General features: G+C 42.8%; 1 protein-coding gene across 2 annotated transcripts in view; it reads right to left on the reverse strand.

Moving 5' to 3' along the window:
* The window catches only part of FAM120C (family with sequence similarity 120 member C), a 109,039-nt gene that overhangs the window by 16,579 nt on the left and 69,485 nt on the right, over positions 1-22,975 (reverse strand). The window contains exons 11-13 of one of the 2 annotated variants that reach the window (XM_034950282.3): positions 6,110-6,224; positions 2,547-2,756; positions 508-709 (exon numbers count right to left, since the gene is read on the reverse strand). In XM_034950282.3, coding sequence (XP_034806173.1) covers positions 508-709; positions 2,547-2,756; positions 6,110-6,224 — 527 coding nt within the window. The remainder of the gene's footprint in view (positions 1-507; positions 710-2,546; positions 2,757-6,109; positions 6,225-22,975) is intronic. The other variant, XM_034950284.3, reaches the window with a different exon arrangement.

The following is a 22,975-nucleotide window of genomic DNA, read 5'->3' on the forward strand; positions in this document are numbered from 1 at the left end:
TCCCTGGGGACCAACGACCTCTATGAAGAATGGTCTTAAAAGTCAAAATGGATATAAGCTGCTCTTCAAACTACATAGCACAGAATATAAATGAGATGAGGCCGGGCGCTGTGGCTCACGCCTGTAATCCCAGCACTTTGGGAAGCTGAGGCAGGTGGATCACCTGAGGTCAGGAGTTCGAGACCAGCCTGACCAACATGGTGAAACCCCGTCTCTACTGAAAATACAAAATTAGCCAGGTGTGGCAGTGCATGCCTGTAATCTCAGCTACTCAGGAGACTGAGGCAGGAGAATCGCTTGAACCCAGGAGGCGGAGGTTGCAGTGAGCCGAGATCACACCATTGCACTCCAGCCTGGGCGACAAGAGTGAAACTCCGTCTAAAAAAAAAAAAAGTCAATGAGATGAGATATATGTGAAACTGTTGATCCTGTTATTGACAATAATGACTGGATAGATTATTATGACATAAATTGAGGATGGTAAATACCTCATTCTTTGGTACTGACCTGCAAATCCCCGGCTCCTCCCTTGAGGGGTAAGTGGCATGGAGCCCATAGCTCGGGAATAAAGTGAAACAGGGTAGAGAGAGGGCACCATGGGAGGCACAAAAGTAGGTGACGGAAGTAGAGCAGAAGGCGGTGGATGATTCATGTTGACTCCTTCAAGGATGCTCTGTCTCATCTTTTCCACTTTGGTTGCCAGGTCAGCCTTCAAATAAGGAAGAGTAATAATAGCAGCTGCCATTTTTCGAACTTGTCCCATGTTTTAGGCCCAGGATGGAGCACTCTAGGTACAGTCTCACAATTCTATTCCCGTTAAGTGAACTGAGGCCTGTCGTTAAAGGGCTCAAAGCTACACACTCAGGAAGCCTGTCTGGCACCAAAGCCCCGACTCTTTACATGACATCACACTACCATCATATGAGTTCTGACTCAGGGCTTGCGATGTACATTGACTAGGTCAAGGAAGACAAATTTAACAATAAGAATTACTGATGGTCTATTACATGGCCGGCATTGGGCTGGGTCACTTTCTAAGGGAGATGTAACAGAATTAGATAAAAGAGAGAATAAAAATCTGACAAATAAAAAGCCTTTTAACCTTCTCCCCCATATCCAAGATTGGAGATCCTGATACCTCTAGTACAAAGGTCTGCAAACTTCTTCTGAAAAGGGTCAGATAGTAAATATTTTAGGCTTTGTAGGCCATATTGTCTCTGTCACAATTATTCTACTCGGCTACTGTAACATGAAAGCAGTCATAGGCCAGGCGTGGTCGCTGACGCCTGTAGTCCCAGCAATTTGGGAGGCCAAGACAGGTGGATCACCTGAGGTCAGGAGTTCAAGACCAGCCTGACCAATGTGATGAAACCCCATCTTTACTAAAAATACAAAAAATTAGCCAGGCATGGTGGCATGTGCCTGTAGTCCCAGCTACTTGGGAGGGTGAGACAGGAGAATCACTTGAACCTGGGAGGCGGAGGTTGCAGTGAGCTGACATCGTGCCACTGCACTCCAGCCTGGGCGACAGAGCAAGAATCTGTCTCAAAAAAAAAAAAAAAAAAAAAGAAGAAAGCAGTCATAGATGGTATGTAGATGAATGAATGTGGCTATGTTCCAATAACATTTTATTTACAAAAACAGAGGGTGGTCTGTATTACAAAAAACAGATGGTTTGTAGCACTATGGATAGCGCAAAAAACTATGGATAGTGACAAAAAACAGGAGGTGTGCTGGGTAGTCTGCCAACCCCTGCTCTAGTGCCTCAGCTCTTTCCCCACCAAAATGGATAAAGGAGTTAAGTAAGGTTTCCTTTCCCTTGCCTCCCCTCATCTTTCCCAATGTTTCATTAAAAAAAATCCCTTTGGGAGGCCAAGGCAGGTGGATCACAAGGTCAATAGATCGAGACCATCCTGGCCAACATGGTGAAATCCCATTTCTACTCAAAATACAAAAATTAGCTGGGCCTGGTGGTGCATGCCTGTAGTCCCAGCTACTTGGGAGGCTGAGGCAGGAGAATCGCGTGAACCTGGGAGGTGGAGGTTGCAGTGAGCCGAGATCACGCCACTGCATTCCAGCCTGGCGACAGAGCAAGACTCCGTCTAAAAAAAAAAAAAAAAATCCTCTGCTTCTACTCTCCCATCAACTTTACTACCCTCTTCTGTTTCCAAACACAGCTCCTTTAAAAAAAAAATTGCTTGCAAAAGAGACAGACAGTTTTTGTAAATAAGAGAAATGAAATACTGAGTTGGAGGGAAGGTATATAGTACATCTGAATATTCCATGGATAAGAAATACTCAGAGTAAGAAAAAGGATATGAAAACTTTAAGCTCATTAAAAAAAACTTTCCAACATAAAATTTTACAACATGTACATATCAGACTACGGGCCTTTGGGACCACTGTTGACTGAGTCAGGTTAAAGTGAGACACATTCTCCTGCTTCCGCCCCATCCCTCTCCACTATCTCTGCTCCTTTCCCCTCCCTGCCCATTCACTCCCACAGAAGATCAGAGCTAGTCCTTAGCAGCCTGACATGCTGGTACCTGGCCATCACAGAGCTCAACCAGAGATACTCGCTCTCGGCCTGCTTTAATTAGCTTGCTCTGGAACAGCTTGCCATCAAAGTAAATCCATGGACAGCAATGCTCCCAAGGGACTGGCTGGCCACAGGCATCATTAGCAAACAGAGCTGTGTCGACTCCACTCATGAAGAGGGCAGCAAGCTGGATCCCTCGGGCATCCAGTTTCTCAATCTGAAACCACCACAGATGAAATATTACTATTAAGAAACTACTATTCTTGGTAACATTTACTCTTATTCCTGTCATGCTGATTCTTCCAGTTAAATTTGAACATGCTGTCATTCAATGTAGACATCTCAGTGCATAAGCAGCTTCTATCCATGTCTTTCCCCTAAGATGATTTGAAAGGTACTTATTACAACATTAAAGACACCAACCTGAGACATTTTTTTTTCACCTGTCCAATTAGAAAAAAATTTAGAAAGTAAAGGCTGAAACAACACTCAATGCTGCTGCTGCTGATGCAGTGAAATAAATGGGCAATCATATAAAGCTGGTAAGAAATGTATATTACATGGCCAGGTGCAGTGGCTCATGCCTGTAATCCCAGCACTTCGGGAGGCAGAGGCAGGCAGATCACCTGAGGTCAGGAGTTCGAGACCAGCCTGGCCAACATGGTGAAGCCCCGTCTCTACTAAAAATACAAAAATTAGCCAGGCATGATGGTGGGTGTTTGTAGTTCCAGCTACTCGGGAGGCTGAGGTGGGAGCATCATTTGAACCTGGGAGGTGAAGGTTGCAGTGAGCCGAGATTGTACCACTGCACTCCAGCCTGGGCAACAGAGCAAGACTCCATCTCAAAAAAAAAAAAAAAAAAAAGAAAGAAAGAAATGTATATTACAGTTAAGCAATATGTATGAAGAACCCTGAAAATGTTCACATTTGTTGAGTTAGAAATTAAACTTGCAGATACCAGCACCATGTTTCTTGTACAATCTGAAAAACTGTGAACCAAAGAAAATTCTTTTCTTGGCCAGGCACAGTGGCTCATTCCTGTAATCCCAGTATTTTGGGAGGCTGAGGTGGGTGGATCGCTTGAGGCCAGGAGTTTGAGACCAGCCTGGCCAACATGGCAAAACCCCGTTTCTACTAAAAATACAAAAATCTGGCAGGCATGGTGGCATGTGCCTGTAATCCCAGTTACTCAAGAGGCTGAGGCAGGAGAATCGCTTGAACCCGGGAGGTGGAGGTTGCAGTGAGCTGAGATTATGCCACTGCACTCCAGCCTGAGTGACAGAGTGAGACTCTGTCTCCAAAAAAACCTCTTTTCTTTACCAATTACCCCGCTTCAGGTATTCCTTTATAGCAACTGTAAATGGAGTAAGACAACACATAACAGAGGAAAACTGAAAACAACCTAAGTCGCCAATATTATAACAATTAAATGATACAATCATATGATAAAATACTATTTATTAAAATTTTTAAGACACAGAAAATATGTGCTATGTGAAATGGAAAAAAACTACAATATATAATTACATAAATATGTAAAAAATGTATGACAGAAGACTGGAAAAAAACCTCAAAATTCCCACAGTGGTTATCTCAAGCCACTGTGTTAGAAGACAGCTTTAACAGGAAAAGGGGAAGTGTTTGCAGGTCCCCTCCTAGGTGTCGTTTAGCACGAGCAGTTATTCTAGGACAAGCAATACTACATTTACTGCAAAAGGCAAGCACTAACTGGTTGTCTGAGTCTATTCCACCTTTCCTTAGTTGACCTCACTTAAGATTTTGCAAGTCTTATTGAACTTGATCTTCTAGCTTACTTTGGGTGCTCAAAGGAACAAGGTTACTAAAGTCAAGGGAGGGATGTTCTGCATTAATGGCTACATTTATTGAGTATTGTGTATATAAAATATGTGAAACACTAGCCGGGCATGGTGGCTCATGCCTGTAATCCCAGCACTTTGGGAGGTCAAGGTGGGCGGAACACCCGAGGTCGGGAATTCGAGACCAGCCCGACCAACAGAGAAACCCCGTCTCTACTAAAAATACAAAATTAACCAAGCGTGGTGGTGCATGCCTGTAATCCCAGCTACTGGGGAGGCTGAGACAGGAGAACCACTTGAACCCGGGAGGCGGAGGTTGTGGTGAGCCGAGATCACGCCACTGCACTCCAGCCTAGGCAGCAAGAGCGAAACTCCATCTCGAAAAAAAAAAATAGTGAGACACTGTTCTAGGGGTTTTACATGGATTACTTTACATAGTATCCTCACAAACTGACACAGTTGGATATGTAACCCCTCCAAATTGCATGTTAAAATGTGATCCCCAATGTTGTAGATGGAACCTAGTAGGAGGTGTCTGGGTCATGGGGGCAGATCCCTCATGAATGGCTTGGTGCCCTCCCTGTGGTAATGAGCGAGTTTTCACTCTATTAGTTCATGCAAGAACTGATTGCTAGAAAGAACCCAGCACCTTGCCCTTCTTTTTTTTTTTTTTTTTTTTTGAGACAGTTTCACTCTTGTTGCTCAGGCTGGAGTACAATGGTGCAATCTTGGCTCACTGCAATCTCCGCCTCCTGGGTTTGAACAATTCTCCTGCCTCAGCCTCCCGAGTAGCTGGGATTACAGGTGCCCTGCCATCACGCCCAGCTAATTTTTGTATTTTTAGTAGAGACAGGGTTTCACCATGTTGGCCAGGGTGGTCTCGAACTCCTGACCTCATGATCTGCCCATCTCAGCCTCCCAAAGTGCTGGGATTACAGCACTGCTGCCCTTCTCTCTTACGTGCCCTCTCTCACCATGTGACACACTGGCTCCTCTTGTCTTATTCCCCTCACCTTCTATCATGAGTAGAAGCTTCCTGAGACCCTGACCAGAAGCTGAGTAGATGCTGGCACCATGTTTTTTGTACAGTTTTCAGAACAATGGGCTCAATAAACAAACCTCTTTTCTTTATAAATTACCTAGTTTCAGGTATTCTTTTATAGCAACACAAAATAGACTAATATACAATTGTACAAGTAAGGAAACTGAAGATAGAGAGATTAAGTAACCTGCCCAAGGTCACACAGCTAGGAGGTAATGAAGCCAGGATTCAAACCCAAGGCAGCCTGGCTTCAGAGCCTCCCCTCTATACTACTGTGCTCTTACTGTGCTCTACTGCCTTCAGTGGGTGGGTTTATTTTCTTCCTTATGCTTTCCTATACTTCTACTTAATACTCAATACATATCACTAAAAGGAGGTGTGTCTGAGTAAATAGACACAAGCAGGGGACATTAGGATATGTCCCCTATAATGTATCTTGTAAGAGTCAGAAACCTTGCCATGGCCTATGGGCCAAGATTTATTTTCCTTGCGTAATATCCATCTTTTCTGTCCATTCTCATTTATCAGTATGAGAGCAGCGTAGCAGGCACCTCTTGGCTTTATTCATAGACATAAATATTTGGTTAAAGTAAATCAAACAGTTACCTGCAGAACTTACTATTTTCCTCAGCTTCAGGAAAAAAAAAAAGACCTAAAGTAGTGCTATAAGCTCGTAAAAGAAAGAACTTAAATGAGGGTACATGAAATCACCTTGAGTTCTTGGAGTCGATCTGGTTCATAAAGCTGGGTAGACACTGCCTGTGCAAGGAAGGTGTCTAGCTCATGGCGATGCAGGATTCGGCCACCAGGCCACTGAACCATGTACCTAGAAAATAAAAGCACTGTTATTAGGCCACAGAAGCTCACTTATTCATGTCACAAAAACTTATTAAGCTAAGAACCTATCATGAGCCAGTACTTGGCTAGATTTTGGCAATACTAACTGAATGAAGGAAAAAGAATCTCTGCTTTCGTTACTTCCAGTCTGGGTGGTAGAGGAAAAGAATCATGTACATCAACAATGACAGGACAGTGTGTTAAGTACCAAGATGGAAGAATGCACAGAGTGCTTGCTATGAGAGCATAGAAGAGGGCCATGACTGTAAAGGTGAAAGATGGTATCCTGAGAAAAGTCAGCAAGAGTTCAGTTTCAAAGGGCCTGTAGAATTTAGTGAGACAAAAGGTGGGGAAAGGATGTTCCAGGTTGAGCGAAGAGTATGATGTGTGAAGGCCTGATGGTGTGGTTCGGCACAATGCACCAGCTTCCATATTGCTGAAGCTAAGCACGTTTGGAGTGACAGGAGGCGAGATTAGGAAGTAGGTCAGATTGGTGGCAGCCTGAGGAACACTGAGGGCTTCAGGTGGTGGAAAGTGCGGTCATGAACCATATCATGGTACCCAAGACATGGCCCAGGATAAGTGAAGTTCACATAAAAGCCCAGAACGTTTTAACAGAAAGAGTATGAATTTTGAAGAGAGAAGATCTCAATTTGAGTGTTGGTTCCTCCACTTACTAGTTGATAGCTATGGACAAATTATTTAACCTTTCTGAGCCTTGCATTTCCTCATCTACCAAATGGGGATAATAAAATTTGCCTTGCTCTTTTTACAGGGTGGTTGTGAGGATTAAATAGGGTTACTAAAGAAAAAAATGAAAAGAAGGCTGGGTGCGGTGGCTCATGCCTGTAATCCTAGCACTTTGGGAGGCTGAGACGGGCAGATCACTTGAGGCCAGGAGTTTGAGACCAGCCTGGCCAATGTGGTGAAACCCCGTCTCTACTAAAAATAAAAAAAATCAGCCGGGTGTGGTGGCGGGCACCTGTAATCCCAGCTACTCAGGAGGCTGAGGCAGGACAATCGCTTAAACCTGGGAGGCGAGGGTTACAGTGAGCTGAGATTATGCCACTGCACTCTAGCCTGGGCGACAGAGTCGGCGGGGGGGGGAGGGGGAGAGGGAGGAGGAGGAGGAGGAGACGACGATGAAGAAAGTGTGTGTGGGGGGGAAATAAAAAAGAAAGTAGACCAGAGAACAGAGACTCAAAAACAGGATTAAGGAATTTGGATCGTCATCCTGAAATTGTAGGAAGACACTGTAGGATTGTCAGAAGGACTGGTTTGATAATGACTGGCTCAAGTTATTAATATTGTTTCTTTTTTTGGATTTATAGTTCCTTGATTTACCTTTGCCCATTCTTTCATTTTTAACCTTTCCATCTTATTTCATTGGCAAAATGTAAAGCAAAAATAGAAGAAAATGAATGCAAATGCAATTACAGTGGGAAATTTTAATATACCACTATTAAGCTATAATATGTAAAACATACCTAAAATACATTTAAATTCACAGAAGATTTGAATAGTACAATAAATAAGGTTTAAATACTTGACTGACTTAATACAAAGAAAACACATTCTTTTCAAGTGCCCATGTCAGTTCCCATGAGGTCTAGGACCTTGCCTGTTTGCCTTTGTTTGTGTTTGTTTATCATCCTTTATTTATTATGAACTATCTAGCCAAGTACATAGCATAGAATAGGTATTAATAAATATTTATTGGAAGAGCGACTGATGCATTAATCTGGTCATGCCAAGCCAAAAACAAAACAAGACAAAACTCAAAAAAATCCTTCAAAGCAGAATTGTACCAGTCATATCCTGAACCGCTGTGCGAGAAAAACTGACCTAAAGGAGCTCCTAAAGGAGTCAAGTGTGGGAGAACAGCGAACTCACAGAAAGACTAACACAATGCAAGGGGTGTGATTTTAGAAGTTGAACAGATTGTTCTGGGTGCTCTGAGTCAGTGACTAAATTTACCTTGGAGAATCTAGAGAAGGCTCCACAGAGGAGGGAACATTTCCTAGGGGTTGGAGCTTTTTGTTTGGTTTGGTTTACACTTTAATGTTAATTTGCAATTTTAAATGTCTCTCTAACCTTAATAGAGTACATGCCAGAGTGGATGCTTAATAGATGTTTGCTGAACAAATAAGTCAATGTCAGGACATTTATAAGGAAATGCTAGCTCCATCTTTGGGCCCGCACTACTATTCAACTATTTTTGAATGAATTATGAGACAGAATGTAGGGTCTAATGAGTCAGAGGAGTGAGAGGCTCAGAAATGGGGCAGCAGGAAATAATTATTAAATCAACCAATATTTATTGATGCTTCATCATGTGCGATTTTTGGAATTACATGATTCCACTGGGGATTTTCCCTGGAAAATAACAGCATTACTTATTCCCAAGGAATTTCCTGAATTTTAATGATGACAGCTTTATTATTGCTATTAGTAGTTACATTACTACAAATATTACATACAAGCTTTAATATATGCAGCAAACTATAAGTTATACATAAGAATAACATTTACTAAATGCCTCTGATATTCTAGATACCTTGCTAAGAACTTTAGCTACAAAGTATGTCGTGGCAAAGAATGCAAACTTAGAGACTGACATCCTTGGTTCTAATCTAGGTTCCACGACTCCTTTTTTTTTTTTTTTTTTTTTTTGAGACGGAGTCTCGCTCTGTCGCCCAGGATGGAGTGCAGTGGCATGATTTCAGCTCACTGCAAGCTCCAAGCTCCGTCTCCTGGGTTCACACCATTCTCCTGCCTCAGCCTCTGCCACCACGCCCGGCTAATTTTTTGGATTTTTAGTAGAGACAGGGTTTCACCATGTTAGCCAGGATGGTCTCGAACTCCTGACCTCGTGATCTGCCCGCCTCGGCCTCCCAAAGTGCTGGGATTACAGGCATGAGCCATCGCACCTGGCCTCCACTACTCCTTTTCTATGTGACCCTGGGCAACTAAATCCCCTGGACCTCTAGGGGATTCAGTTTGCTAATCTTTAGAATGAGGATGGCACCACCTACATCTCAAAAGGTTGTAATAAGTAAAGAAGAAAAAGCACATAAAAGCACTAAGACTAGCCTGGGCTAGTCTTTTTGTAGAGACCCCCATCTCTACAAAAAATTATCAAAAATTAGTCGTGGCAGCCAGGCACAGTGGCTCAAGCCTGTAATCCCAGAACTTTGGGAGGCCGAGGCGGGCAGATCACGAGGTCAGGAGTTCAAGACCAGCCTGGCCAACATGGTGAAACCCCGTCTCTACTAAAAATACAAAAATTAGCTGGGCATGGTGGTGCATGCCTGTAATCCCAGCTACTGGGGAGGCTGAGGCAGGAGGGCAGGAGAATGGCTTGAACCCAGGAGGCAGAGGTTGCAGTGAGCCAAGAGCGTGCCACTGCACTTCAGCCTGGGTGACAGAGCAAGACTCCATCTCAAAAAAAAAAAAAAAAAATTACTCATGGCTCATGCCTGTGGTCCCAGCTACTCAGAAGGCTGAGGTGGGAGAGAGAATTGCTTGAGCCCAGGAGGTCAAGGCTGCAGTGAGCAGAGATTCCACCACTGCACTCCAGCCTGGGTGACAGAGCAAGAACTTGTTTCAAAAACAAAACAAAACAAAACAAAACACCCCTCCAAAACCAAAACAGCACTCAGCATAGTGCCTGGCACAGCAGGTGCTTTTAGTTACCATTTGTAACTGAACGAATTATGGTATAATCCTTCCTTTACAATTTGGTAAAGTTCTCCTTTTATTATATATTACAGTCTCATACATACGAAAATCTGTTCCTATCCTATTTATTCTATGTCTATTTCTCATGCCAGCACCATAGTGACTTAAATTTTAAATGTGCTTTAATACTCAGCAGCTCCCCCTTTACTCCACATCTTTTTTTTTTTTGGAGACATGCTCAGGGCAGTGGTGTGATCACGGGTCACTGCAGTATTGAGTATTGATCTCCCAGGCTCAGGTGATCCTCCCACCTCGGCCTCCTGAGCAGCTGGGACTACAGGCTCGTGTCACAATACCTTGCTAACTTTTGTATTTTTTATTAGAGTCAGAGTTTCGTCATGTTGCCCAGGTTGCTCCTAAACCCCTCAGCTCAAGTGATCCGCCAGCCTCGGTCTCCCAAAGTGTTGGTATTACAGGCGTGAGCCACTGCTCCCAGCCCACATCTTTTTTTTTGGTTTGTTTTTTGAGATGGAGTTTCACTCTTGTTGCCCAGGCTGGAGTGCAATGGCACCATCTCGGCTCACTGCAACCTCTGCCTCCCAAGTTCAAGCAATTCTCCTGCCTCAGCCTCCCAAGTAGCTGGGATTACAGGCATGCACCACCATGCCTGGCTTATTTTGTATTTTTAGAAGAGATGGGCTTTCACCATGTTGGTCAGGCTGGTCTCGATCTCCTGACTTCAGGCGATCTGCCTGCCTCGGCCTCCCAAAGTGGTGGGATTACAGGCGTGAGCCACTGTGCCAGGCCACATCTTTTAATTTTAAATAACATTTACAACTTTATTCTATATACAAAAGTATATTACAGAAGTTTAAGTTCATTCTCATTCAGAAAATGTAAAAAAGCATAAAGAAAATAAAAAATATGGTGTGAGTTGGCTAAAGGTAATACAAGAAAAAAATATTAATAAGAAAAAAAAGGCCAGGTGTGGTGGCTCCCAGCACTTTAGGAGGCTGAGGCAGGTGGATCACTTGAGGTCAGGAGTTTTAGGCCAGCGTGACCAACATGGGGAAACCCCGTCTCTACTAAAAATGCAAAAATTAGCCAGGTGTGGTGGCGGGCGCCTGTAGTCCCAGCTAGTCAAGAGGCTGAGGTGGGAGAATTGCTTGAGCCCAGGAGGCGGAGGTTGCAGTAAGCTGAGATCATGCCACTGCACTCCAGACTGGGCCACAGAGCGAGACTCTGTCTCAAAAAAATAAAAAATAAAAAAATGAAATAATTTGTAATCTTACCATTTAGATATAAGCACTGTTAAGATTGCTATGATTGTGGCTTCTTCATTCCTAGCATCTGAATTCTCAACTTTTTCTCTTTCATACTATATAAAGAATATCATATCTTGCTTTTTTCACTCGACATTATACTATGAGAACTTTTTGTTCATTAAATACTTTTCAAAAACATGATTAATGGCTGCATGTTCGGCATGTGGGTGTATCAGTTAGCTTAAACATTCCTATAATAAAAATTCATATAATAAAACATTCATATAATAAAAATTATAAATAATACTACAAAGATATTAACATATTAAATCTTGCCTATATCTCTGATTATTCATTCCCTTAGCATAGATTCCTAGAAGTGGAATTATTGGGTCGTAGGTTATATTCATTCTGAAGGTCTTTAATACATACAGCAAAATTGTTTTCCAGACCAGACCCAATTTACATCCTATCCCAGCAGTGTGTCAGCATTGATTGTCACCGTTAATCACTGATGATTTAATGGGCAGAAAATAAGTCTCTCGTTATTTAAATTTCTTTGATTCCCAAGGATGAGGTTGCATATATTTCCCAAGCACTTATTTACTTCTATGACTGATCTATGTCTATCACAGACATATTAATTTGCCTGTTCTGTCTATGCCCCTTCTCAGATAACGTAAAGCCCCATTTTTATAACAATGACAGCTATTTGGACAAGGAATGGATACCTGATCCAAGTGAAACAATTCATGGCTTGCCAATCGGAGTCTTCAGAATTTGAGCTAAGTGATGCAGCGACTTTATAAAACACATGCAGAAAGAAGAGCTACCTATGCAGGCCTATGAGAGAGTGGGCAGTCTCTGTTCCTGCCTTTCCAGGACCATTCCCTGTGTATACTACTTTTCTTGTCCTTGGATGACTAGGAGACTACCTGTTATACCTTTACAGTAAGATAGCTAGAGTGGGCTGGGCATGATGGTTCATGCCTATAATCCCAACACTTTGTGAGGCGGAGGCCAGGAGTAGCAAGACCCTATCTCTACCAGAAAATAAAAAAAAAGAGAGGAAAAGCGAGAGAGCTAGAATGGCTTCTGTTTCTTCTAAGCAAATGAGTCTGAAGAGACTGTCATTTACCCATCTGTGCTATCTTAGATAGCTATTCTGATATCTAAGTCTTTATATATTGTGAATATTAACAGTGTCCTAACTGTTGCAAATATTTCCCCGTTTAGTCTTTTTAATTTTATGTATTTTGGGACATAGATACAGTCACAGTTACTGATCTTCTCCTTTTTATATCTTCTTTTTTGAAGGAGGACTCAGTCTTTATTTATTTTTATTTATTTATTTATTTTGAGATGGACTCTCGCTCTGTCGCCCAGGCTGGAGTGCAGTGGCACGATCTCGGCTCACTGCACGCTCCACCTCCCAGGTTCACGCCATTCTCCTGCCTCAGCCTCCCGAATAGCTGGGACTACAGGTCTCCTGCCTCAGCCTCCCGAATAGCTGGGACTACAGGCGCCCGCTACCACGCCCGGCTAATTTTTTGTATTTTTAGTAGAGACGGGGTTTGACCGTGTTAGCCAGGATGGTCTCGATCTCCTGGCCTCGTGATCCGCCCGCCTCGGCCTCCCAAAGTGCTGGGATTACAGGCGTGAGCCACTGCGCCGGGCCTACTTTTTTATATTACTTTTTTTTTTTTTTTTTTTGAGATGGAGTTTCGTTCTTGTTGCCCAGGATGGAGTGCAGTGACACGGTCTCGGCTCACTGCAACCTCTGCCTCCCGGGTTCAAGTGATTCTCCTGCCTCAGCGTCCCAAGTAGCTGAGATTACAGGCATGCACCACCATGCCTGGCTAATTCTGTATTTTTAGTAGAGACGGGGTTTCACCATGTTGGCCAGGCTGGTCTCAAACTCCTGACCTCAGGTGATCCACCCACCTCGGCCTCCCAAAGTGCTGGGATTACAGGCATAAGCCACCGTGCCCGGCCTATTATGAATAATTCTACATGAACATTTGTGAACATGTTTTTGTGTGGACATGTGTCTTCATTTGATGTTCCCATCAGCAATGTATGAGGGTTCCAATTTCTCCATATCCTTTTCAACACTTGCTGGATGTCTTCTTTTTAAATCTCCCACCCGATCCCTTGTCTTTTTGATTATAGCACCTGAATGGGTGTTAACTGGTTTCTCATTGTTGTTATGATTTGCATTTCCCTGATGATCATTTTTTCATGTGCTTATTGGACATTTGTATATGTTCTTTTTTATTTTATTTTATTTTATTTTGAGACAGAGTCTCGCTCTGCCACCCAGGCTGAACTGCAGTGGTGCGATCTCAGCTCACTGCAATCTCCCCTCCCTGGGTTCAAGTGATTCTCCTGCCTCAGCCTCCTGAGTAGCTGGGATTACAGGCACGCGCCATGCCCGGCTAATTTTTGTATTTTTAGTAGAGACAGGGTTTCACCATGTTGGTCAGGCTGGTCTCGAACTCCTGACCTCGTGATCTGCCCTCCTCGGCCTCCCAAAGTGCTGGGATTACAGGTGTGAGCCACAGCGCCCGGCTGACATTTGCGTATGTTCTTTGGAGAAATGTCTATTCAAATCTTTCACCCATTTAAAAAATTGATTTATTCATCATTTATTGCTTTACTTGTAGGCTTTTTTTTTTTTTTTTTTTTTGAGACAGGGTGTTGCTCTGTTGCCTAGGCTGGAGTGCAGTGGCATGATCATGGCTCACAACAGCCTCTACCTCCTGGGTGTAAGCAATCCTCCCCCGACAGCCTCTGGAGTAGTTGGGACCACAGGTGCACAGCTACGCCCAGCTGCTTTTTAAAGATTTTTTTGTAGAGGTGGGGTCTTGCTATGTTGCCTAGACTGGCCTCAAACTCTTGGATTCAAGCGATTTTCACACCTCGGCCACCCAAGGTGTTGGGATTACAGACATGAACCAAGGTATTGGGATTACACACATGAGCTAGTGTGGCCAGCCAATTGTTTGAGTTGTAAGAATTCTTTATATATATTATGGATACTAGGCCCTTATCAGATACATGGTTTGCAAATATTTTCTCTCATTCTGTGGGTTGTGTTTTCACTTTATTTGTAGTCTTGTTTCTAGCACACAAATTTTAAATTTTGATCTAGTCTAACCTGTTTTTCCTTTTGTTACTTATGCTTCTGGCATCATATCAAAGAAACCACTGCCTAACCTGAGTTCATGAAGAATACCTCTTGTCTTCTAAGTGTTTTATAGTTTTCAGTCTGACATTTAAGTCTATGATATATTTTGAGTTAATTTTTGTATATAGTGTGAAGTAGAGGTCTAACTATTCTTTTGCATGTTAATATCCAACCATCTGTTGTAAAGACTATTTTTCCCCCATTGAATTATCTTGGCACCCTTGTCAAAAATTAATTGACCACAAATAGCAGAGTTTATTTCTGGACACTCGAATGTAACTACATTAATTTATATGTCTATCCTTATTCCACTGTTTTTGGTTACTATACTTTTGTAGTAAATTTTGAAACTGTACAGTGTTTGTTCTTTTTTCAACATTATTTTGGCTATTCTGAGTTTGTATTATTAGTCCATTTTCTGTTGCTTATAACAGAATGCCTGACAGTGGGTTATATATAAAGAAAATGAATTCATCTCAAAAGCCCAAACTCTCATCTGTGAGCCTGTGAAATCTAAACAAGTTATCTACTTCCAAGATCTTAGAATTGGCCTGTAATCCCAGCATTTTGGGAGGCTGAGGCAGGAGGATCGCTTGAGTCCAGGAGTTTGAGACCAGCCTAGGCAACGCAGCAAGGCTCCATCTCTACAAAAGATGTAAAAATTAGCTGGCCATGGGTTGGGCGCGGTGGCTCATGCCTGTAATCCCAGCATTTTGGGAGGCCAAGGCGGGCAGATCATGAGGTCAGGAGACGGAGACCATCCTGGCTAACACGGTGAAACCCCATCTCTACTAAAAATACAAAAAAAAATTAGCCGATGTGGCAGCGGGCACCTGTAGTCCCAGCTACTCGGGAGGCTGAGGCAGGAGAATGGCGTGAACCGGGGAGGCGGAGCTTGCAGTGAGCCGGGATTGTGCAACTGCACTCCAGCCTGGGTGACAGAGCGAGACTCCATCTCAAACAAACAAATAAACAAACAAACAAAAAAATTAGCTGGCCATGGTGGTTAAGTACCTGTGGTCTCAGCTACTCGGGAGGCTGAGGTGGGAGGACTGCTTGAGCCCAGGAGTTTGAGGCCCCAGTGAACTGCACTTCAACCTGGGTGACAGAGACTCTGTCTTAAAACAAACAAACAAACAAAAAACATACACACATACACACATACAAAACAAAAGATCTTAGAGTTGGAGAATAATCTTTTTTGACTCCATGTGGGGACTCCTGGACACGCTGTGGTGGGAGCCCAACCTGCAAGGCCTCAGGTAGCCCTGTCTGTATGGGTGCAGAGTATAGGCCACATGGTTGCTCAAACTGGTTGGAATCCACTGCCTGAAGGTTTCCCAGGTGGGCAATGCATGCTGCCAGTAACCTCACAGTTCTAGGGACTCAGTGGCAGTCCTGTTCCCATGGCTCCACTACGCATTGCCCTGGTTGGAGACTCTGTGGCAGCTCCAACCTTATGTTCCTACTGGGCATTGCTACAGTAGGGGATCTCTGTGGTGGCTCTGGCCCCGCAACAAGTCTCTACCTGGGCTCCCAGGCTTTCAATGAGATCCTTTTAATGGGTAGAGGTTGCGAAGCCTCCACAGCTCTTACTTTATGCGGGCCTGCAGAATTATCACCATGTGGATGCCACCAAGGTTTACGACTTGTACCTTCCTGAGCTGAGACATGAGCCACACCTGGGGCCATGTGAGATATGGCTGCTCCAGCTGGAGGGGCTGAGATGAGGGAAGCAGCTTTCCCGAGGTGGCACAGGGCAGTTGTGTCCCAGGCCTCCTCCACTCCCAAACAATTCTGTCCTCCAAGGGCTGTGGGCCTCTAAAGGGAGGGGCTGCCTCAAAGATCTCTGAAGTGCCGTTAGGGCCTTTTCCTCATTGTTTTGACTATTAGCACCTGGCTCCCTTTTAGGCATAAAGTGGTGGCTCCTCTGCACCCTTGGTTCCACTCCTGAAAACTCTTTTTCATTCTCTACCACATGACAAGGCTGTGAATTTTCCAAATGTTTCTGCTCTGTTTCCCTTTTCTCTAGCAGTTCACTGTAAACAGTTAGACATAACCATGCAGTAGTCTGAGCACTTTGCTGCTTAGAAATTTCTTCTGCCAGATACCCGAATTCATCATTCTTAAGTTTGGCCTACAACAAAGCCCTTGGAGACGGACACCATTCAGCCAAGTTCTTTGCCAATTTATAACAAGGATGGCCTTTACTTCCATTTCCAATACCTCGCTCATCAGTTCCATCTGAAACCTTATCAGAATGGCCTTCGCTGTCCATATTTATATCAGCATTCTGGTTGTAACCATTTAATCAATCTCTAAGGAGTTATAAACTCTCCCTAGTCTTCTTGTGCTCTAAGCCTTCACTAGAATCTTGGTGTTTTGTAGCCTGCTCCTCCAAATTCTTGCAGCCTCTGCGTATTACCCAGTTCCAAAGCTGCTTCCACATTTTCAGGTATTCATTATCAGAAACAGCCACACTTCTCAGTACCAATTTTGTTTTTTCTTTTTTTTTTTTTTTTTAGAGCCAGGGTCTTGCTCTGTCACCCAGACTGGAGTGCAGTGGCGTGATCATGGCTCACTGCAGCCTCCACCTCCTAGGCTAAAGTGATCCTCCCACCTCGGCCTCCCAAGTAGCTGAGACTACAGGTGCATGCCACCATGCCTGGATTTTTTGTTTTTTGTAGAGATGGGGTCTATGTTGCCCAAGCTGGTCTTGAACGCCTGGGCTCAAGTGATCCTCCCACACTTTGGCCTCCCAAAGTGCTGGGATTATAAGCATGAGCCACTGTGCCCTGCCTCTTAGTCTATTTTCTGTTGCTTATGGCAGAATACCTGAAACTGGGTAATTTATAAAGAAAAGGAATTTATTTCTTACAGTTATGGAGTCTAAGAAGTCCAAGGTTAGGGGGCTTGCATCTAGTGAGAGCCTTCTTGCTGGTCATATGGTAAAGGGGCTGATCACGTTCATGTGCTGTATCAGGTCTCTCTTCCTTTTCTTATAAAGCCACCAGTTCCCCTCCCATGATAACCCATTAATCCATGAATGGATTAGCCCATCTGTGAGAGTAGAGCCCTAAAGATCAAATCACATCTTAAAGGCCCTACCACTCAATACTGCCACACTGTGGATAAAGTTTCAATATGAGTTTTGGAGGGGACATTCAACCACAGCAGGGTCCCTTGTATTTACATGTTTTTTTTTTTTTTTTGGAGACAGAGTCTCTGTCACCCAGGCTGGCTGGAGTGCAGTGGCGCGATCTCAGCTCACTGCAACCTCCACCTCCTGGGTTCAAGCGTTTCTCCTGCCTCAGCCTCCTGAGTAGCTGAGATTACAGGCGCGCACCACCACACCCAGCTAATTTTTGTATTTTTAGTAGAGACGGGGTTTCACCATGTTGGCCAGGATGGTCTCGATCTCTTGACCTCATGATCTGCCTGCCGCAGCCTCCCAAAGTACTGGGATTACAGGAGTGAGCCACTGTGCCCGGCCTGTATTTACATATTAATTTTAGCATTAGTTTGTTAATTTCTGCAAAGAAGAAAGCTGGGAATTTGGATTCCATTGCATATGTAGATCAATTTGGGGAGTATTGCCATCTTAACAATATTTTATATTCTTTTTTTCTAGTTAGAAATCAACAAGAAGGATTTTATCTTATCTATAAACATGGGGTATCTTTCTGTTTACTTATATCTTTTATGATTTCTTTTAACAGTGTTTTGTAGTTTTCAGTTTGCCTATATCTCAGGCAACTGAGGTATTTGCCTTTCCTGTCACCAAGATAGTTACTGTCTCTGACAATACTCTGGGCTTAAGGCTTGTGTACTCTCATTTAAAAAATTCCTTTCCTAAAAGAAATGAACAACAAAAAAAATCCCTTTCCTATCTCAAGGTCAGCAAATCATTGCTTAGCTTTTATTCTGCCTTTTATCTTTTTTACATTCATCTTTATAATTAATCCATCTGGAATTTATGTGAGGCATAGCTCTAAATGGATGTTTTCTCCCCAAATACAAATCCAATTCTCTAAATAATTATTTAAAAAATGCATCTCTTCCTCATTGATTTGTGATGCTTTCTTTAGCGTATTTTAAGTTCTAATGTGTCAAGGATCTTATTCATTATTATCTGCTCTAAAACAATGAGCTGTCAATTTTTTGTGATAATACTACATTATTTTGGTATGAGTTTATAATACACTTCGGTATGTAATAGGTCCAAAACACCTCTTTTTTTTTCCAATAACAGTCTTGCTGCAGGACCAAGATATATCTTATTATTATTTTTGTTACATTTTCTAAGCTAATCTTGTTCATTTGCCTTTCCTGATGGACTTTAGAATTATTCTGTCAAGTGAATGAACACTAGTTCTTATGTATCTTTATTCTTCATGTATCGGGATGGCACATGGTTAATCCAAATATCTTGTTATAGCTGAGAGTGAATCCACTGCTTCTTAAAAGATTTGCTTCTCAAGAGAGATTCCTCAACTTTACCCATAAACAAAGAGGAGAAACCTTGTCCAATTTCATGTTCCATCTCTGGAAAACTGTTGATATTTGAATGAATTTTTGCTAGAAATGATAAAGCCTTGATGCATGCCTCTCCCATTCAGCAGGGCTGCCCCTCACCTCCCCTCCAGAAGCCTGACTCTCCTCAAACTGTATCAACCTTTCCTAGAAGACTCAATTTCTCTAGGACATCTAGGAATCTTTTACCTACAGTCTGTGTAAGAAATTGAGGAGTATAGGCTCCTAGCACTCAGTTAGGCTATAACTTCAATGTTCCTACCTGGTGTTTACTTGATATTGCTGGACAATGCAGTATTAAGGATAAGTTAATCTTCATTTAAAATTTAAATTTCCAACCAGACTTTATGCTAATTGTTAAAACTGCATTTTTTTTCCTACCATTTTGTCTTCTTAAAAACACAGGAGGCCGGGTGTGGTGGCTCACACCTGTAATCCCAACACTTTGAGAGGCCGAGGCGGGCAGATCGCCTGAGGTCAGGAGTTCAAGACCAGCCTGGTCAACATGGCGAAACCACGTCTCTACTAAAAATACAAAAATTAGCCAGGTGTAGTGATGGGCACCTGTAATCCCAGCTACTTGGGAGGCTGAGGCAGGAGAATCGCTTGAACCTGGGAGGCGGAGGTTGCAGCGAGCCAAGATCGTGCCACTGCACTTCAGCCTGGGCAACCGAGCGAGACTCCGTCTCGGGGGGGAAAAAGAAAGAAAAAGAAAAAACCCCTCCCAAGACTAAACCAGGAAGAAGTCGAATCCCTGAATAGACCAATAACAAGTTCTGAAAGTGAGGCAGTAATTAATAGCCTACTAACCAAAAAAAGTCCAGGGCCAGAAGGATTCACAGCCGAATTCTATCAGACGTACAAAGAGGAGCTGGTACCATTCCTTCTGAAACTATTCCAAACAACAGAAAAAGAGGGAATCCTCCCTAATTCATTTTATGAGGCCAGCATCTTCCTGAAACCAAAACCTGGCAGAGACACAACAAAAAAAGAAAATTTCAGGCCAATATCCCTGATGAACATCGATGCGAAAATCGTCAAGAAAATACTGGCAAACCGAATCCAGCAGCACATCAAAGCCCTTGTCCACCACGATCAAGTCGGCTTCATCCCTGGGATGCAAGGCTGGTTCAACATACACAAATCAATAAACGTAATCCATCACATAAACAGAACCAATGACAAAAACCACATGATTATCTCAATAGATGCAGAAAAGGCCTTCAACAAAATTCAACAGCCCTTCATGCTAAAAACTCTCAATAAACTAGGTATTGATGGAACGTATCTCAAAATAATAAGAGCTGTTTATGACAAACCCACAGCCAACATCACACTGAATGGGCAAAAACTGGAAGCATTCCCTTTGAAAACCAGCACAAGACAGGGATGCCCTCTCTCACCACTCCTATTCAACATAGTGTTGGAAGTTCTGGCCAGGGCAATTGGGCAAGAGAAAGAAATAAAGGGTATTCAATTAGGAAAAGAGGAAGTCAAATTGTCCCTGTTTGCAGATGACATGATTGTATATTTAGAAAACCCCATCATCTCAGCCCCAAAATCTCCTTAAGCTGATAAGCAACTTCAGCAAAGTCTCAGGATACAAAATCAATGTGCAAAAATCGCAAGCATTCCTATACACCAATAACAGAGAAACAGAGCCAAATCATGAGTGAACTCCCATTCACAACTGCTATAAAGAGAATAAAATACCTAGGAATACAACTTACAAGGGATGTAAAGGACCTCTTCAAGGAGAACTACACATTACTGTTCAAGGAAATGAGAGAGGACACAAACAAATGAAAAAACATTTCATGGTCATGGATAGGAAGAATCAATGTCGTGAAAATGGCCATACTGCCCAAAGTAATTTATAGATTCAATGCCATCCCCATCAAACTACCACTGACTTTATTCACAGAATTGGAAAAAAACTACTTTAAATTTCATATGGAACCAAAAAGGAGCCCTCATAGCCAAGACAATCCTAAGCAAAAAGAACAAAGCTGGAGGCATCATGCTACCTGACTTCAAACTATACTACAAGGCTACAGTAACCAAAACAGCATGGTACTGGTACCAAAACAGAGATATAGATCAATGCAACAGAACAGAGGCCTTACAAATAACACCACACATCTACAACCATCTGATCTTTGACAAACCTGACAAAAACAAGCAAAGGGGAAAGAATTCCCTATTTAATAAATGGTGTTGGGAAAACTGGCTAGCCATATGTAGAAAGCTGAAACTGGATCCCTTCCATATACCTTATGCAAAAATTAACTCAAGATGGATTAAAGACTTAAACATAAGACCTAAAACCATAAAAACCCTAGAAGAAAACCTAGGCAATACCATTCAGGACACAGGCATGGGCAAGACTTCATGACTAAAACACCAAAAGCAATGGCAACAAAAGCCAAAATAGACAAATGGGATCTAATTAAATTAAAAGCTTCTGCACAGCAAAAGAAACTATCATCAGAGTGAACAGGCAACCTACAGAATGAGAGAAAATTTTTGCAATCTATCCATCTAACAAAGGGCTAATATCCAGAATCTACAAAGAACTTAAATTTATAAGAAAAAAAAACTCCATCAAAAAGTGGCCAAAGGATATGAACAGACACTTCTCAAAAGAAGACATTTATCCAGCCAACAAACATGAAAAAATGCTCATCATCAGTGGTCATTAGAGAAATGCAAATCAAAACCACAATGAGATACCATCTCACGCCAGTTAGAATGGTGATCATTAAAAAGTCAGGAAACAACAGATGCTGGAGAGGATGTGGAGAAATAGTAACGCTTTTATGCTGTTGGTGGGAGTGTAAATTAGTTCAACCATTGTGGAAGACAGTGTGGTGATTCATAAGCTATTTTTAATTGTTTTTATGTTCCTGGATCTAGTCCATGTAACGTAGAGAACCAAATAAATGGGAAAATGAGCTATTATATGTATTTTGTTTGTTTTGCTTTTTTTTTTTTTTGAGACAGAGTTTTGCTCTGTCCCCCAGTCTGGAGTACAGTGGTGCAATCTTGGCTCACTGCAACCTCCGCCTCCTAGGTTCAAGCGATTCTCATGCCTCAGCCTCCCAAATAGCTGGGACTAGAGGCGTGTACCACCATGCCCGGCTAATTTTTGTATTTTTACTAGCGACGGGGTTTTGCCATGTTAGCCAGGCTGGTCTCAAACTCCTGACCTCAGGTGATCCACCCGCCTCAGCCTCACAAAGTGCTGGGATTATGGGCATGAGGCACCGCGCCAGCCTACTATATATTTTAGAAAGAAGGTAAATGAAATGTACAACTCCAGAGTTAATATGGGACAATGTAGGGCTGTGGCCCAGGAACACGTTAGGCAGTAGGAAGAATAAATCTTTATCATTATTCTTTAAAAAAAAATTTTTTGAGACAGAGTCTTACTCTGTCGCCCAGGCTGGAGTGCAATGACGCGATCATGGTTCACTGCAACCTCTGCCTCCCGGGTTCAAGTGATTCTCCTGCCTCAGCCCCCTGAGTAGCTGGGATTAGAGGCGTGTGCCACTACTGCTCGGCTAATTTTTGTATTTTTAGTAGAGACAGGGTTTCACCATGTTGGCCAGGCTGGTCTTGAACTCCTTGACCTAAAATGATCCACCCTCCTCGGCCTCCCAAAGTGCTGGGATTACAGGTGTGAGCCACGGTGCTCGGCCTCATTATTCTTACTGGGAAAACTTTGTAAGTCACTAATCTTAATGTTAAGGTAGTTAGGAAATTAGTATATATTGGGGATCTAGTATGTGGTAGGGTCCCTGAATGTTATCTCAATGTTCAAACTGCTCTGAGACGTAAAATTATATCCATTTATGGTGAGGAAAGAGATGCTCAGAAAGGCTAAAGTGACATATCCAAGCTGAAAAATGCCAGAACCAGCACTCAAACTAAGGTCTGCCCATTTTGAAAGCGAAGTGCTCTGCAGTTCTCTGGTGACTTGTAGGGCTTGACTTCCCCTTTGCACAAAAACTTACTTTTTTTTAACAATGAGAAAGTATAACAGAAACTAGAATATCACACATAATCATG

This window comes from Pan paniscus, chromosome X, assembly GCF_029289425.2.
Source record: "Pan paniscus chromosome X, NHGRI_mPanPan1-v2.0_pri, whole genome shotgun sequence".
In the NCBI taxonomy this organism is placed as follows: Eukaryota; Metazoa; Chordata; class Mammalia; order Primates; family Hominidae; genus Pan; species Pan paniscus.